Here is a 17,983-nt window from a genome sequence, read left to right as displayed (position 1 = left end):
GCACCCTCATTTCATTGGGTGGCTCACTGAAAAATCAAATTTACACTCAGCCAAGACATGTAAGGTTTCTAACAGTTTGCACTAGAGCTATGAGCAATGGGCCTGATTCCTAAAACTCACTATTAGCATCTCAAAATGTGCAGCATCATATTTAATAAGTGTTATTCGTAAGGTTACAGTAGCAAGAATCTGTCTCTCTGTACTGCTTAAAACGGACTGATGGTGTGAGAAACAGATCCACAGATTGTAATAAAAGTAGCAGCTGAGTGTGTTTGAAAACATTATAGAAAAGATCATTTAATCCATTTCAGCTTCTTACTAGGAAATTTACCGCCAGCCTCTTCTGAGTGACTTTGTGGTTTATGAATCATTAACGGCGCATGCCAATGAGGGGGAAATAGTGTAGTAGTGCCAGATATCATGCAAAACAGTAAAACTGTGTAATAGTCCTCGTTTGTGAATGAGTAAATGTGTTATCATGACATTTTTTCCTCTTAACATCACGATAAATCAAGATTTTTTTGTACCACTTTATGAATCTAGCCTTCTGAGTTCTCCAACATTGGTCTCATAGCTCCAGTACGGAACTCAACAAATCAAACTTTGAGAAAACAGAAAGAAAAATATCTTCTCTGGCTTATCAGGACTGTGTACACTATTAAAAGATTAAGTTCCTTGAGGAACATTTGGAGGTTCTTTAGTTTGAAACTTTGTAGGAAACTCTGCAAGACACAGGTTCCTTGAAGGTTCCTCAAAGCGCCTTGTGAGATTCCTCTACAGTTTCAAATTGAAGAACCCCAAAAAGTTCCTCAAGGGTCTTATAACTTTTAACAGTGTAGGTGTGTTTCAGACTGCACAGTGACGGACACGATCAACAAACTGGGACACAGCCCTCAAATAACTTTCACCAATGTCTCAAATGTTAATTTGCCTGTTAGAGATAGGCCTGGTGATGCAAAATTCAAAGCTTTATAAACACCCAATAAACTCCTCAAACCCTGCCCCAACAATCAGCAGCCAGGGGCTTCTCCAAGCAGCTGCCTAACACTCTAAACATTAAAAAAATAACCGATGGCCACAAAACATTAGACGACTATAAGAAGAAAGCCAGGCTTTTTCAGTTTTCATTTTTTCATGGTCGTTGTCAAGAATGGTGGTGGTCAAGTTAAGGTCTGGAAAACCAGGAAAACTGTCAGAGATGGCTAGACTGTGAGCAGGCAGCGTGTACCGTCAGCCACCAGCAGGGGGCCCGGCCAGCAAAGTATGAAAGCTGGTGGAGTTGGAGCAAAGAACTCCAAGCCCCAGAATCCCAAGCGATAATCAACGCTGACCAGACCCACCTGTGTGGCACGGTATAAATACACCCAGCCAAACACAATTCCCCGTCGCGCCTTTGTAGAGGGGCGATTGGTAACAGTGGGTTTAAGTTGTGAACAGTGAAGAAAAGCTGCAGTTAAAATAGAAAACAGTTCAAGTTGTGAACAGTGAAGAAAAGCTGAAGTTAAAAGGGAAAAGCATTTGAGTTGTGAACAGTGAAGAAAAGCTGAAGTTAAAAGAGAAACGCATTTGAGTTGTGAACAGTGAAGAAAAGCTAAAGTTAAAAGGGAAAAGCATTTGAGTTGTGAACAGTGAAGAAAAGCTAAAGTTAAAAGAGAGAAGCGTTTGAGTTGTGAACAGTGAAGAAAAGCTGAAGTTAAAAGGGAAAAGCATTTGAGTTGTGAACAGTGAAGAAAAGCTGAAGTTAAAAGAGAAAAGCATTTGAGTTGTGAACAGTGAAGAAAAGCTGAAGTTAAAAGAGAGAAGCGTTTGAGATGTGAACAGTGAAGAAAAGCTGAAGTTAAAAGAGAGAAGCGTTTGAGTTGTGAACAGTGAAGAAAAGCTGAAGTTAAAAGAGAAAAGCATTTGAGTTGTGAACAGTGAAGAAAAGCTGAAGTTAAAAGAGAGAAGCGTTTGAGATGTGAACAGTGAAGAAAAGCTGAAGTTAAAAGAGAAAAGCGTTTGAGATGTGAACAGTGAAGAAAAGCTGAAGTTAAAAGAGAAAAGCGTTTGAGATGTGAACAGTGAAGAAAAGCTGAAGTTAAAAGAGAAAAGCATTTGAGTTGTGAACAGTGAAGAAAAGCTGAAGTTAAAAGAGAAGCGTTTGAGATGTGAACAGTGAAGAAAAGCTGAAGTTAAAAGAGAAAAGCGTTTGAGATGTGAACAGTGAAGAAAAGCTGAAGTTAAAAGAGAAAAGCGTTTGAGATGTGAACAGTGAAGAAAAGCTGAAGTTAAAAGAGAGAAGCATTTGAGTTGTGAACAGTGAAGAAAAGCTGAAGTTAAAAGAGAAAAGTGTTTGTTGTAAGCAGTGGCTGGATAAATTAAGTTGTTGTCTTTTGTTTGAGTAAACACCACTCCTGTTTTTTCCTTTGTTAGTTTATACTGCCACCTCTCACAGCTCTGGTGGTGCAGTGGACGTACACTCTGCTCCCATTACCAGGGTTGGGAGTTCAAGCCCAACAGTCACAATCTCACCAAGCACACACCGTAAAAGGGGTAGTTTCAGTTAATCATAATAAAGCAAAAAGTTTAACTGCACTTGAGTCCAAAACCCCACACCACACCGTAACATAGACAAACAAATCAACCCTCCTAATGACCGCAAAAGACCTTCAGGATTTAGCAGACTCTGGAATAGTGGTGCACTATTCTACTGTGCAGCGACACCGGCTCACAGATGACCTCAATAGACGAGTCATCAGAAGAAAACGTCCTCTCCTGCGTCCTTGCCACAACATGCAGCGTCAGAAGTTTTCAAAGGAACACCTAAAGAAGTCTGATCCCGTTTGGAAACAGGTCTTGTGGACTGCTGAGGTTAAAATAGACCTATTTGACTGTGAGGAGCAGAGATATTTTTGGAGAAAAAAGGGTGCAGAATTTAACAAGAAGAAAACCTTTCCAACTTGAAAGCTGAAGGTTTGACCCTCACAGTCCCCGGCCTAAACATCTTTAAGGAACAGTGCAGCAAGACAGACCAAAAACCTCACAAAACTAGAAGTCCTTTGCAAGGACGAATCAGCATAAATATCTCAGAAAAGAACTGGGATTCTCACCAAAAGGGCTGTTACTAAGCACTGACCATGTAGGATGACCAAACCTAAAGAAAAGATGGAAATGAAAAAGTAATCTTGGCTAAAATATTAAAACTGTCTCATCTGTTTACAGTAACAGGCATTTAGTACAGGGTACTCAAACTTTTGAAAAAAAAATCTATTCAAAATTGAATGGTGACATTATTTAGATATTATTACTTTTTTATGTAGTTATTTTTAACACAGGAAAAATATTATTTATTACAGAATGGTGTAATTGTTGCTCGTTCTGCCCCTATAATTACACTTACTGTAATTACAGCGTTTTTCACAACCACTATTTTCTTTCTTTATTTTTAATTGCTGATAAAAGTCAGACAGTGTTAGAGAACATTGATGGTTCTGGGTTGTGTCTGTTGTACAGTTTCTGCCTTTAGTTGAGTATTATTTTGCTTGTTTAACTGCAGGTGTGTATAAAAGCAGAGAAGCTCGTCTGACCCTGCTGCTGTATCATATGAGGGCGCTGGTACACGGCACCCACACCAAAATCACGGAGGAGACGTGGACCATGGACGGCTTTGTAAGCATTTCTTTATGTTTTTTTTTTCTGCCCTTTGCAATGACGCCGAAGTGCAGCTGATACACATCCGTTCAGGAATGTGAGATTAATGCATTCAGGATTATTATGAAAGCAGTAAATACTTTTCTTATGATGCTGTTACTGTACCTTTACCATTCTGAACTGTAGATTTAGTAATGTACCCTCAGCAGTAGAGGCTAGCACAGAGTGTGTGACCTACACAGGGGAATGCTACCAATGTTTTCTAACTTCCTACATAATTTAGTGGTTAAGATAAAGTAAATAAAGTCTGGTGATTTGGTAAGAAACGCTCTACTCTAGAGAAATGTACTAAGTCAAAATTATTGGGGGGGGGGGGGGGGGGTCAGTGGTCAGTGTAATGTCAGTGAAAGCTACAGTGCTTTAAAAAGTCATTGTTTTTTATGTATATTTAATTGTACCCAATTTTCTACCCAATTTTGAAGGCCAGTTAGCCAATCCAGCCAGTCCCTGTTCATGTGAACTCCTTAGTTGGTGTGGTGCAACAGATAACACCACTACCTGCCAGTGAGATAACACACCACGTTGGAGACAGGGGTTCAATTCCTGGTATGGGTGACTATGCTGCGCTACACCAATAAGAGTCATTGGGCAAGACTCCTAACACTGCATTGGCCCACCTCCTCTGTAATATGAGTAACTTTGTAAGTCGCTCTGGATAAGAGCGTCTGCTAAATGCTATTAATATAAATGTGAATGTAACTCCCAGTATTACTAGCAACGCTCCCAACTCTTGGAAGCTGAGGACTAGCACGCCTTCTCTCCCACTTGTGAAGCCAGTCCTTTTTCTAGCAACGCCTCCAACACTAGGAGGGTGAAGACTAGCACTGGTCTACTCCTACACATGTGAATGCCACTAGCAATTCCCCCAGTGCAACATTTTCTAGCAATGCCCCCAATATTAGGAGGGTGAGGACTAGCACAGGTCTACTTCTACAACGTTGAATGCCCCTAGCAATGCCCCCAATATTAGGAAGGTGAGGACTAGCACAGGTCTACTCCTACACAGTTGAATGCCCCTAGCAATGTCCCCAATATTAGGAAGGTGAGGACTAGCACAGGTCTACTCCTACACAAGTGAATGCCCCTAGCAATGCCCCCAATATTAGGAGGGTAAAGACTAGCACAGGTCTACTCCTACACAAGTGAATGCCCCTAGCAATGCCCCCAATATTAGGAGGGTGAAGACTAGCACTGGTCTACTCCTACACATGTGAATGCCACTAGCAATTCCCCCAGTGCAACATTTTCTAGCAATGCCCCCAATATTAGGAGGGTGAGGACTAGCACAGGTCTACTTCTACAACGTTGAATGCCCCTAGCAATGCCCCCAATATTAGGAAGGTGAGGACTAGCACAGGTCTACTCCTACACAGTTGAATGCCCCTAGCAATGCCCCCAATATTAGGAAGGTGAGGACTAGCACAGGTCTACTCCTACACAGTTGAATGCCCCTAGCAATGCCCCCAATATTAGGAGGGTAAAGACTAGCACAGGTCTACTCCTACACAAGTGAATGCCCCTAGCAATGCCCCCAATATTAGGAGGGTGGGGACTAGCACAGGTCTACTCCTACACAAGTGAATGCCCCTAGCAATGCCCCCAATATTAGGAGGGTGAGGACTTGCACAGGTCTACTCCTACACAAGTGAATGCCCCTAGCAATGCCCCCAATATTAGGAGGGTGAGGACTAGCACAGGTCTACTCCTACACAAGTGAATGCCCCTAGCAATGCCCCCAATATTAGGAGGGTGAAGACTAGCACAGGTCTACTCCTACACAAGTGAATGCCCCTAGCAATGCCCCCAATATTAGGAGGGTGAGGACTAGCACAGGTCTACTCCTACAATGTTGAATGCCCCTAGCAATGCCCCCAATATTAGGAGGGTGAGGACTAGCACAGGTCTACTCCTACAATGTGGAATGCCCCTAGCAATGCCCCCTGTACTAGGAAGGCAAATACCAGCAGACAGACTCCTCCAACCAGCCAGCTCCTTTTCTAGCAATGACCCCAATAAGTAGCACAGCTGGTGCTGATCTTGGGCAGGATCATGATCCTAAGCTGACACTCCTACCCTCTGTAGAAGGATGTACAGTGTAGTCTACTACTACACAGTTGAATGCCCCTAGCAATGCCCCCAATGCAACATTTTTGAATACTGGGAAGGCAAATACTAGCATATATCTCCTCCAACACATGTGAAGCCAGACGCCATCGCTTTTCTAGCAATGCGTCCAACACCAGGAGGGTGAAGACTAGCAAGTTTCCTCCAACACATACTGTATGAAGCCAGCCACCGGCTCTTTTCAAACTGCAGCTGATGCAGCATCGTTAGGTAGCCAGCACGTTTGGAGCGCCGACACAACAGCTAACAAAGACCTCAACTGACCAACATCACGCTAAGAGCCATGTGGGAAGAAAGTGCCAGAAACCCACCACTGAGAGAGCAAGGCTCCAGCTGCTGATAGCAAGAAGCAACACACGGGACTCAAACCAGCGATCTTAGGATCATAATGGCAGCGCAAAGATTATCAGCATAGAGAATACAGGTTATATTTAAGGTTGACTTACTTCCATTAAGCAGATTCATCTTCATTCTCACTAATCCTCTTCCTAATCCTAACCCTAGCCTCAACCCAAAACCTAATCTTAACCCTAACCCCAGCCTTAATCCTTACCCTAACCTAATTCAGTTAAATCCCGTTACGGATTGTGATACAGCATGTCTACAATAGCTTGGTATGTTCAGATGGTCTTGATTATGAGGCATGTTACCAATAGTAGTTAGGAAGTATCGGCTAAATCAAATTTCCAAGCTATATAACTTCTCTGACTTGTCAAATCTGTACTAACACACATTAAACACGGTCTTCTACAAGTAGCTACAAGTTCAATGCCCACAAGTCAGGGGAATATTGTAAGATAATAGCCAAGCATTTGCAGCTTGTGGGTTTCTACAGTGTAAAAAGCTAAGAAATGTTAAGAAATTGCAGTTTAGGAAACTGTAGAGGTCAAGATGAGACATGGAATATCATCAAACTCTGAGAAAACTGCTCATATGCTGGTAAGCAAATATAATATCCCATACGGCCACCAAGAATCTGCATAAAGGTTCAGCTCAAGAGTCAAGAGGGTGGTGGCCTGTTCCACTGTGCTTAAGAAGGAAACCTTGCCTGCGATCACAGTGTTTGAAATATGCTACAGAACATCTAGAGAAGACATGTTTGAAGAAGAAAAGGAACTGCATTTCATGACAATAATATCCTGACAACTGTGACGCATGGGGTGGTTGTATTCCTGGAGGGAACAATGGATGTAAATGTCACACTGTCATTTAAAAGGCTGAAGCTGAAAAGAGACTGGCTTCTACCATAGGATAATGATCCTAAACATTCCTCAAAATCCATAATGGACTATCTGAACAGACACAAATTCCAAAGAATTTTGGAATGGCACTCACAGTCTCCTGACTTAAACATCATAGACAATTTATTGATAGGCCTCAAACCAGCTGAGCAGCAAGATGACCCAAGAATGCCCCAGAACTAGAGGCCTACTGCCAAATAGAGCGGGGAAAAATCCAACCAAAAGACTTGCAAGCTGTGATTTCTGCCAAAGGGGTGTTACTAAGCCCTTATTCTGTAAGATTCCCAAACATTTGCACAGCTCATGTGTTCTGTTTGATTAGTTTGATTAGGCTGTGTTTACAGACTCTTTTGTTAGACTGTACCTGGTACCTCTTTTCTTGACCTCTTGAGTTAACATGTACATTTAAACTTGAAGGGTAAATAGGGATGGGTCTAAAATCATCAGACAATCATTAAGTTCAGCGATTACAGGTGATTCAGCCTGTAACTTTCTCAGAGGACGACGGAGAAAAACACAGACATGGTCAATCCGGACGGGAATAAACTCACAGGTTTACAGCATTTAGCAGACGCTCTTATCCAGAGCGATCTACAAAAGTGCTTTACGATTTACCCGAGAAAACCTTAGCTAGTTAGAATAGACTTATAGTTCAAAGATACCTCTAAGCTTTAGACTCTACTAAACACAAGTCAATAAGGTGACCATAGTACTCAGCTATTCACTCAAGTATTCTCTGAAGAGGAGGGTCTTCAGTCTGGGTTTGAAGACAGCAAGCGACTCGGCCGTTCGGACACCCAGAGGAGGCTCGTTTCACCACTTCGGTGCAGAACAGAAAAAAGTCTGGAAGCTCGTCTTCCGCAGATTTTGAGGGATGGCGGGTCAAGCCAAGCCGTACTTGAAGCTCGAAGGGCTCTAGGTCCGGATCGGCTTTTGACCATTGCCACTAAGAATTACCCCTGAACCCAATGTAAATGTAATCCGGTCTGAACAGGGGCTCAAAACACACAACTCTTTATCTTTCCCCATTCTTCTAATAATGAAGATCTGGCTGTTTGCGTTTGACCGGTGTGCCACAATTGGACAATTGTTGTAAATTGTGTAAACTGGCACTGCCCACAGCTAAATGCTAAATTCTTCCATTATAAAGGACTGTCATTAACATTAAAGTGGAGTTCTTAAAATCAGTATCAGCCAGGAAAGTTTCATATCAGACGGGCACTAATGGGCCCTAATAGCATCAACGTTATCCGCTCTGCACATACTCAAGTGCTAAAGGAGAGGTAGTGGTATTGATTTCATGTCCCTTTTAGCTTCTGCACTAGAACACTGTAATCACGCAGCCATCATCAAAATGTGTTCTTTTCTTGGAACGGATTCAGAGACAGACGAATGCACCCTCCAGAGACTTCGGCGAAATTGAGCGGATGTAATTTGAGTTATTTAACATCGACTTAACCCGGGACGTCCAAATTGACTTGCGACGTGTATTGTGCATAAACAGAATTTAGGTGGTTTTGTTCTTTTTGTGCTGTGAATGCTGCGTGCGCTTCCCATTTGTATGTGAGCGAAGGATGGCGATGGTATAAGCACTTCCACTTCAGTATTGGTCCTTTCCTCTTCAGTTATTTATCCTGTTTATATATATATATATATATATATATATATATATATATATATATATATATATATATATATATAACCTCCAACGTTGCAGATGCACCTGAAATGCACCCTAATACTGGATGCCCTGTCAGGGATGCACTGTGAGATACTGCTTTTATGTGTATGTGTTTGCAAAAGGCAAAAGACTAGGAGGAAAAATAGAAAAAACAACTCTTTGACAACGCTTTGAGTGTGCAAATTCCAATAGTAAAATACTTAAGCCTTCTGATCTGACACTTTTGTACTCCAGCCGAAGCCATTTTGTAAGTGTGGCTACTTAGCGAAACATGAACGTGTTTTATGTCTCCTCCAGACGGCCACCCTTTGAGTCGAGTGCCACTCTGGACTGCTCTAAACAGCCGCTATCATTTCTCCCTCTAGGTCTCTGCTGAGCACGAAGGCAGTACCTATGTGTTCCAGGGCTACATACACGGCCGAGACTACGGACAGTTCGGACTGCAGAGGCAAGGTACGCTATTAGCCAGGCCAACTCAAGTCTAAGCCAAATGGACTAGTGGAGTGCGTCTATGCATGTTTCTGCTGATTGTCCAATTAGGTGTGAGTTAGCGGTGGAGCATCGCATGGCTATACATGTATAACTGTGATTATGCCGTCATTAAAACAAATGAATTGACTCTCCTCAATAGAAGGAATTGACTTGCACCACCAAGGTCAATACCATGGGGGATTGCATTAGGTTGCATTAGGCACCAGGCGTAAGGTTAATAATAGCTTATTAGTATTAATACACAGCACCAGTCAAAAGATTCATTCAGCTATCAATCAATCAAACCTCAAATCAGTGAAATCGCTCAAGCTGTTGTATTTGAACTTGATTTGCAGATGTTTTACAGTTGTGGGCATCAGCTCTATCATTAAGAAATCACAGATTCCCTTCCCTGATGACCTTCCGTCTCCTCCCTTCCCCAGTGCTAACAGAGTTAACAGATTTGGCAGTTAGTGTTCTCCTCCAAGCGTGTTGAACTGTCCACTGATTTTGTGTTAACAGAAAATTGGCTGGCTTCATTTAACTTGGAGGAAGCCTGTGAAATCCCTGGTAGCATCATTTAATGGAGGAGTCCTAACTAGTGGGTGGGACTTAAAAAGTATACACTGGGGAGAGTCTGAGGAAAATAATTAAGTAAATACCTTAATAACTTAGACAGGCAGTATTATAAATACAGGTTAATAAAGTTAATAAAAGAATGGGAATATTAGGGTAATAATAACTTAATATACCTGCTATTGTCATGTATACTTGTACAATAATAATGCAATTCTTCTCTTCACAAATCCCATCTAAGAAAGCCAGGAATCAGAGTTCAGGGTCAGCCATGCCACAGCACCACTGGAGTAGAAACAGTTCAACACCTTGCTTTAAGGGTCCAACAGTGGCAACCTAGTGGACCCGAGTATCAAACCCATAACCATGTGTTCAAAAACCCAGCACACTAACCACTGATCTCCCACTGCCCAAATTGAATGCAGATGGTTTCTGCTTTACATTGGCAGAACATTGATGCACATGCGTCGCTATATGATTTCTATTTGTCTTAGAAACTTGCAAGCATTTGAGCTAGCAGTGTCCCGATGCGATCCAGTGGATCCGGTCTTGCTAATCCAGGCATATTTGAATGGATCGGGTATTGACTATTTTAATCCCAGTTCCGAGTCCATTGTTTTAACCACAGTGTTCAGAGTGCCATCTAGTGTCCTCAACGCCCCCTTAACACACATTACTGCCCAGCCGGCTGCAGCAGCAGCAGTGTGGACATTCTCAGAAGGTAAATAAAGAAGTTGAGGTTCTGCAGTGTGGAGCTATTTTACAGTGGAACCTGAAAACAGACCATAATATCTGACCCTTTATAAAACTCTCACTGAAACTCTCCGTTTTACCAGCGGGAGAACCGGAGAACCGCTCGCTCACCTTTCTCAGTTTATAAACCAGCACTGAAGAACCCATTCAGAACCGAGTGGAGGCTAACGCTGATGCTAATACACACACACACACACTATAGAAACCCCAATCACACACACAGCACATTCACCCACTATAAACCAGCTATTACACACCAGTAGACCAACAACCACAGATACCAGTACAGAGTGTGTACCACTTCACACACACACACAGGAAGTGATTAGACTGCAGTGTTGTAAAGGAGCTGGGAGCTGATTGGTCAGGGAGGAGATCAGACTGGATTATAAGATATTAAACACTATAAAACAGTGATTTTAAGAAAAGTCTCGACTAAACTAAATCAGTCAGTCCAGAAAGTCTGATTATAGAAACTGATACTAAAATAAAGGAATTTTACTGAACGGATTAATCTGCAGCTCATAATAAGCTCAAAGCTCAAAATAACTTGATTGGGACATGTCATTCCTATTATAAAAGAAACATGCATTCAGTCAGGTGTGTCCAAACTTTTGACTGGGACTGCAGCTACCACACAGCACACACTTAAGAGAAAGGCTTGCGGTCAGTGTTATAAGTCGATATGAGTAAATTATCAAGTGTGATGTGTTCTAATTATAAAATGATTATAGTGTTGGTGGAAAGTCGCCCCCTATAATCTCCCACTTCAGTGGTCACCAACCTTCCTTCTCAAGATCTACCTTCCTGTGGATTTCACCTTCAACCCAAATCCAACGTGCCAAATTCAGCTAATCAGGGCCCTCTGAAGGTAATAATTAGCTGGTGGGGTGAGGATGATTGGGGTTGGAAATTGGAGGAGAAGGGCTGGTGGTGATGGTGGTGTGTGGAGCAGTAGTAAGAACAAGGTGGTATGTCCAGGATTTGTATGTACTGGATTTGTGCGAGGTCATTAAGGGCTTCTTTTCTGCAGGTCTGAACTTCACCGAGACCACGAGAAGCTCTGAGGCTCCTCCCAGGACCAGCAGCAGCTCCGTGGCCGTCGCGATTCTTGTGCCTTTTTTCGCCCTGATTTTCGCAGGGTTTGGATTTTATCTCTACAAACAGCGGTGCGTACTTTCAGTCTGTTGGATGTTGCACATCTGCACACAGTAGAACCAGTGGATCTGCCTGGTTGAGCTGAATGTTCCTAACCTAACCTTTAGAAGTCATCATTGCGGTCTTATTCACTACAACTATAGCCCGGGGAGGTCGTGAGTTCGAATCCCGAGCCATGGCGCTTTGCTATCAGCAGCCGGAGTCAGAGAGAGCACAATTGGACATGCTCCCTCTGGGTGGGTAGATGGCACTCTCTTCTCTTAACAGGCGTCGGTTAGCTGTCCTCCTAGGGTTGGGAGCATTGCTAGTGCTGGGAGAATTAGAACAGGTGGGTTGATGGGCAGTACCAAATTGAAAGAATCCTCTACCACCCTGACAAGTTTAGCTCCAATTCGAAGCTGACACGCATGATACAGTCATGGATCGGATAAGGTGGAGTAGACCAGAGTCAAGCACCCCTGCATTAGATCAATGTATTAATAGCGCATGGGTGATTTGTGGGTGTTGACAGTTTCTGTGGCCAGCAGGGATGTAAATGGTTCATGTAAATGATTCAATCACTATTTGATTATGATTCAGTGTGTCATGAAGTCGCCACCCTTCCACTTGATTCTTTGGAGTACTATTTAAAATACACTTATTGATGAAATGTGAATGAAGCAACTATTTATGTGATAATAGTATGTAGACTAGCGTTCAAAAGTTTGGAATCAGTATGTTCAACAATATACTACAGTATAAGTTGGTTCTGTGCAATATTACAGCTTTCAAATAATTACTAAACGGTATTTACAGTAAGCTTTAAATAATAAATGAATACATATTAGATGTGTTCAGAATAATAAAACATATGTAAAACAAGAATAAAGTATACAAAATAATATTTCAAAAGTGGAGATGATCTTAAGGTGCATATTTTGACAAAATGAAGGTAAATAGATAGTTACTGAATATGAATTGTCATTTTATTCACTTTCTCTACAGAATTTTAGAAATATTGAATAAAATATTTACCAAATAAATACCATTTGGTGAATAGTTTCTAATATATACATTTTTACATAACATATACATAATTTAATTTTAAATGTAAAAATAAATATTTCATATAATAATCAGTCATTATTAATAACAGAAATAAATAATAGTTTGTAACACTTACATCTAAATTTATTTGTATTTTTTTAATGTAATTTGAAGAGTTAGTCAATAATGGGAATTAATAACAATAGTTACTACTAATAATAATAATAATAAAATGTACATTATTTTTTTTCTACATTTCTATGTGCCAAGTCATATTTTAAAAAGGTAAAAAAAACAAATAATAACAATAATTTATAATATTAAAAACTGTGTTTATTTTTGTCCTATTTTATATTTGAGAAACATATTATTAATTACAAATTAATAACATTAGTTTATAATGTCTAAACCTGAATTTATGTTTAATTGTCAAATTTAATATTTTTAAAGGTTTGTTATTTTTAATAACAGAAACGAGTGGCATAAGTGATTTTAAACCTTTTGTCTATTCTATTTTAGGCCAAATCTGTACAATTTTAGACATTTTATTATTCACCGCCTTTACTTTCAGTGTGATGTATTTTAAGCTCCTGATTGGTCAGCCTGTTTAGCTGTGTCTCCCTGTTTGTTTTCAGGAGGACAGATAAGGCGGAGTACACCGGCTGCTCTGCACACGAAAACAGCAACGGCCAGGCCACGTTCGAAAACCCGATGTACAACACCAACTCCAAAACCATCGAGGGCAAGGTGGTCCGCTTCGACCCCAACCTCAACACGGTCTGCACAATGGTTTGATGAAGTCTGTTCGGCACACGAATGAGACTTTTAGTGTTGCTTTGTTTGCGACTCCTGTTCCAAAGGACAATTTCAAGGATGGTCAAGTCTTACGTCTCGGGAGGACGCACAGGTGTAGGACAAGAAGTCAAGCACAGTTAGAGGAGCCAATACTCACACATGCCTATGGCTTTAAGCTTTGCGTGGACTCTGGGGTGGTGGGGGGGGTGGGGGTAGCTTCACATTTCGAGTGGAGTGTATTAAGATGTGTAACTCACTCTAAGAGTGCTGTTGAATTTTGTATTGTTTTGTGTGTGCGTTATTTTAACCCTGAGGAGGTCTCCAGGGGACTGTGAGCTGCTTCTATAACAGAGAGGGGTTTTTTGTAAGCCTTTCCCAGAATGCTACACAGTCTTGCTAGCATCATCATATGTGTAAATTGCTTTCTTGACCTGGCATCACCCGCATCATCATACGCTTACCACTGCACTTGATATCTTACCGCAACAGGTCAGAAGACACGGGTCTGAAAAAGTAGGAGCACCCCTCCATTCTGCAATTCACTCTTAAAAATAAAGGGACCAGGTGGAACTAAAAGGTTGGCAGTGGTAGTGGATAACACCAGTGTGGGGCTCAATTCCCCAGCTCCTCATTCTCTTACCTCTGTAACATAGTTAAACTGTAATTTACTCTGGATACGATCATCTGCCACATGCCATAAATGGAAATGTTCTTTGAAGAGACACCATAGACCAATCACTTTTGGTTCCCCAAACAACCTTTTAATGGATGGTTCTTCATGTATTTCCAATTATTCCCAATGCTCTACCACAACAGCTTGCAGAAGTTCAGTAGAACCTCACCTTAAAAAAATTCGTTATGAATCACAAGACCCAAATCCATAAAGAGACAACGCTTTTACAGATTAGCTATAAAAACTAAACCTGAAATGCAGAAGCAGCCACAATAAACATGGACTGAATTCCAAATAAAAAAAAGGCTTTCAAACTATTAAACATTAGGTAGCTAACAGAAAGGCTACCATAGGCCTGCTAGCCTGCTGGAACCTAACGAGCTAGTTAACAATAGTGTGCTGAGCTCTAAAACAGCCTGCTCCATTCTACATATGATTCACATAATAATAGAAATTTATTAGAGTTGAAAAAATCGCTCGGATATGTGTCAGTTTCAGCTAAAATATGTGATTGATATTTTTCAAATTCAGATCCTGAGAGCCGCACATATTTGTAGAATGTGTAAATGTAAGGTGTCTCGTGGAGGAAGCAGAGTAAAGGCTTTTAATAGTGCCAACTCTGAGAGTACATCACTCAACCCAGTGCAGTGGGTCTCAGCGCACAGCAGAGCTAACAAACAGCACCCGAAAATGCTCTGCAGGTTTCAGCTTATCTCAAAAGAGCATGAATTTGTTGCATTGGCAAAGTTAGGTTAGCCTTAGATGTCACACTTGTAGAGAATGACGGACGGGTGTGACACTGGTTTTAGTATTAGTATTACTTAGAAGATTTGAAGGGATGTCTGATTTGGATGTAGTTAATGTTGAATTGAATTATTACAATAAATTCTAAAATTTAAAATAAAACCAGATTATAAAATCACTATATGACCCACATATAGTACAATTGACTTAGAATTAGACTAAAAAGCTCCTTACCTGAGCGGTAAGTGTTTATTTGCTTAGTAAAACACTAATTTTAGAATCAGTGGTTCTCCATCACTCCATCACATTAAAACATCTCCAAAGTTCTCCTCATGGAGTCTAGTATTATTTAGAGTACTCCTCAGAACAACACCTGGTTTGGTAAATCAGGGCTTAATGATGGTAAATCAGGTGAGCTGCTGCTGCTGCTGCTGCTGCTGGTGTTGAACACATCCTCCACGCTGTGCTGGCTGGACTGGGGGGCATCCAGGAGAAACCTGGAGGAACTGAGCTCTGTTCTTCAGACTAGCTCACCGACAAGATCTCACTACTTTCTTTCTTCAGAATGAGAACTTCTATGGTCAAAGAACAATTTCCGCTCCCTCTCTCACTCTCTCTGTGTGATCCTTCCAGTGTTAAATAACAAACGGATGGTTTGGGCTATGTACACTGGGGCTGTAACCAAGAGATCAAGCTTTATTTGATCTCACCACACTTTACACATGATCAAAGAGCTGTAGATTTTTTTAACGCAATGTAAATGAGATACGCGGGTGTGAGGAACCTTTTTAAAGTTTAACCAGCCTCGTTTCCACCACAAAGGAACCTTCCAGATGATGTAAAAGATACACCATATGGACAAAAGTATTGGGACACGTGCTCATACCCGTAGTTTCTTCCAAAATTAATGGTATTTCATTGGAGTAACTGTCTCTACTGTCCAGGGAAGAAGGCTTTCTACTAGATTTAGGATTTAGGATGTTGGATGATCTCCACCCCACCTCATCATCCCCAACTCCCCAGCTCATCCCAATCGTACTGGATGGAGCACCATCCATTACTCCACAGCTCAACAGGGGCCTTTTACCCCTTTAGCCCACGCCTGGCATTAGGCAGCATGGTGCTAGCAGGTTCATGTTTATCTTCTTCGGAGAGTCCTATTCTTTTGAAAATTGTTGTGGTGCAGCTTAAAGCACCTGAATGCATTCATTAGAAGGGGTGTCCACAAACATTTGGACATGTAGTGTACTATAATATGTGATGGTTTTGTGACCCCTAGGTCCGTACAGAAACCTTTATTTTTAAGAGCGCTCTATAGGTTGTGTCTTGTTTCCGGCTGAAACGGCCGCACTCTCTGCCTCAGCTCCTCACGACGTTTCAGACACTTTTTGTTTTCGGGAATATTTGACACATTGATCGTTGGCTAGTGATTCTGAGTTGGGTTAAACTGTATTATTTGGGGGTTTAGAGGGATTTTTGAACATTGCGTCAGTTCTGTTTACGTGTGTTTTATATAAGTAACAGTTTGTAGTCATGTGATATCTGAAAGCGCTAATTACATACCAGATAATGTTTCCATCCATCCATATTTCATAATAGTGCCTTGTAAAGTACTCCACCTGCTGAAAATCTGAAACTTTCTTTTCGGTAAACAAAAAAACAAAAAACTAGTATTTATTTATCAGTGTCTGGTAATGATGTGTGTGTTTATTAGTTTCAAGACAAGACGAGTCAGTGAGAAGTCACTTTTGCACACGCCTGCCAAATATGATCCAATGTAGCACTGCTACGTTTGAATTCTCTGTGCCGCAAAACCACATCACCCGTTTCCATCTTCTTCTTTTTTTCAGATTATTTATTTAGACACATTTTGACACATTTTGACGCATTTCGTCTTATTTTGTAATTTGCGAGTGGTGTTTTGGTTGTTTTTTTTTTAACAACTGTGTTTTAATTTCCCGTATTTAGCCACATTTCCTCTTAGTCGCTGTACATGTGAACACTGGAGAAGATTCCGAGTTACATTTGAATATTGGCTCCTTCGGACGGGTCCACCTCCTGTGTAAATATATTCATAGCAGATGTACAGATATTTAAACTTTTTGAGAAGAGATCTATTTTTGTGAGAAATATGACTTTGTAAAAATAAAAGATTATGTAAATGTAAATATTCATTTGTAAATGCCATTTACAAATAAAATGTAACTGCTTTTTGTTAATAACCGGATTTCTTCTGATGCTTGAACATGAAGGCCTGTGCATGTATGTATTTTTACAACCGGTGTTGTCACAAAGCAGCTTTACGGCACCAGTAATCAGTAAAAAGACAAGAAATCAACAACATAACAGTGAAATTGGGAAAATCTAAGACCCCCGGTGAGCAGCCAAAGGCGACAGTGGCAAGAAAAAACTTCCTCAGAGCTGGAAGAAACCTTGGGAGGAACTCACAAGGGGGACCCATCTATCCTCCTCTGGTCTCAGCTGCAAAATTGGGATTACAGTCTTAAATAGCTTTCTAACAGTGGGGACGAAAGGTCAATATTTCTCGATTCTGGTCATTTTTTTGGTCTGCCAATTACCCAACCCATATGTAACCCCCCCCACACACACCCCACCAAGTGACGGCCAGCACCGCAACAAGAGTGCCAACTACCCACCCTAGCGAGAGCAAGGCCAATTTTGCTCACTCTTGGCCTCGGCTGCCGATGGCTAGCAGCATGACCGGGACTCGAACCAGCGATCATCTGATCATGGTGACAGCTCCTTAGTCTGCCACACCCCCCTGTGCTCCAAAGAAGGTTAATTTATGTTAAATGATCTCTGTTAGTTAAAGCTATTTTTTTTTGTCTTAAATGATCCAAGAACATGGTATATTAAGGTATATAGACTGGTTGCAATGGCTATGAGAGTTGATCATTCATGTTTAAAGCATCAATATGGAACAGTCAGGAAGTGTAATTCGCGCTCTGAGCCACCACTAAAGGACACCTTTTTCTGGACTAGCTGAGAGATACAGAACTGCCACTGAAAGTGAAAGATGCATGTGCACTA

At 41.2% G+C, this 17,983-nt stretch overlaps 1 protein-coding gene across 3 annotated transcripts in view; it reads left to right on the top strand.

Annotated features, from left to right (window-relative positions):
* The window catches only part of csmd3a (CUB and Sushi multiple domains 3a), a 519,096-nt gene extending 501,942 nt beyond the window's left edge, over positions 1-17,154 (top strand). For all 3 annotated transcript variants that reach the window (XM_072692429.1, XM_072692430.1, XM_072692428.1), the window contains exons 67-70: positions 3,536-3,648; positions 9,102-9,189; positions 11,570-11,705; positions 13,356-17,154. In XM_072692429.1, coding sequence (XP_072548530.1) covers positions 3,536-3,648; positions 9,102-9,189; positions 11,570-11,705; positions 13,356-13,515 — 497 coding nt within the window. In that variant the 3' untranslated portion in view covers positions 13,516-17,154. The remainder of the gene's footprint in view (positions 1-3,535; positions 3,649-9,101; positions 9,190-11,569; positions 11,706-13,355) is intronic.
* Positions 17,155-17,983: the final 829 nt, after the last annotated feature.

Source organism: Salminus brasiliensis, chromosome 1 (assembly GCF_030463535.1).
Source record: "Salminus brasiliensis chromosome 1, fSalBra1.hap2, whole genome shotgun sequence".
Classification (NCBI taxonomy): Eukaryota; Metazoa; Chordata; class Actinopteri; order Characiformes; family Bryconidae; genus Salminus; species Salminus brasiliensis.
The sequence above is the reverse complement of the archived record's forward strand: the minus strand, read 5'-3'. Positions and strand labels throughout refer to the sequence as shown.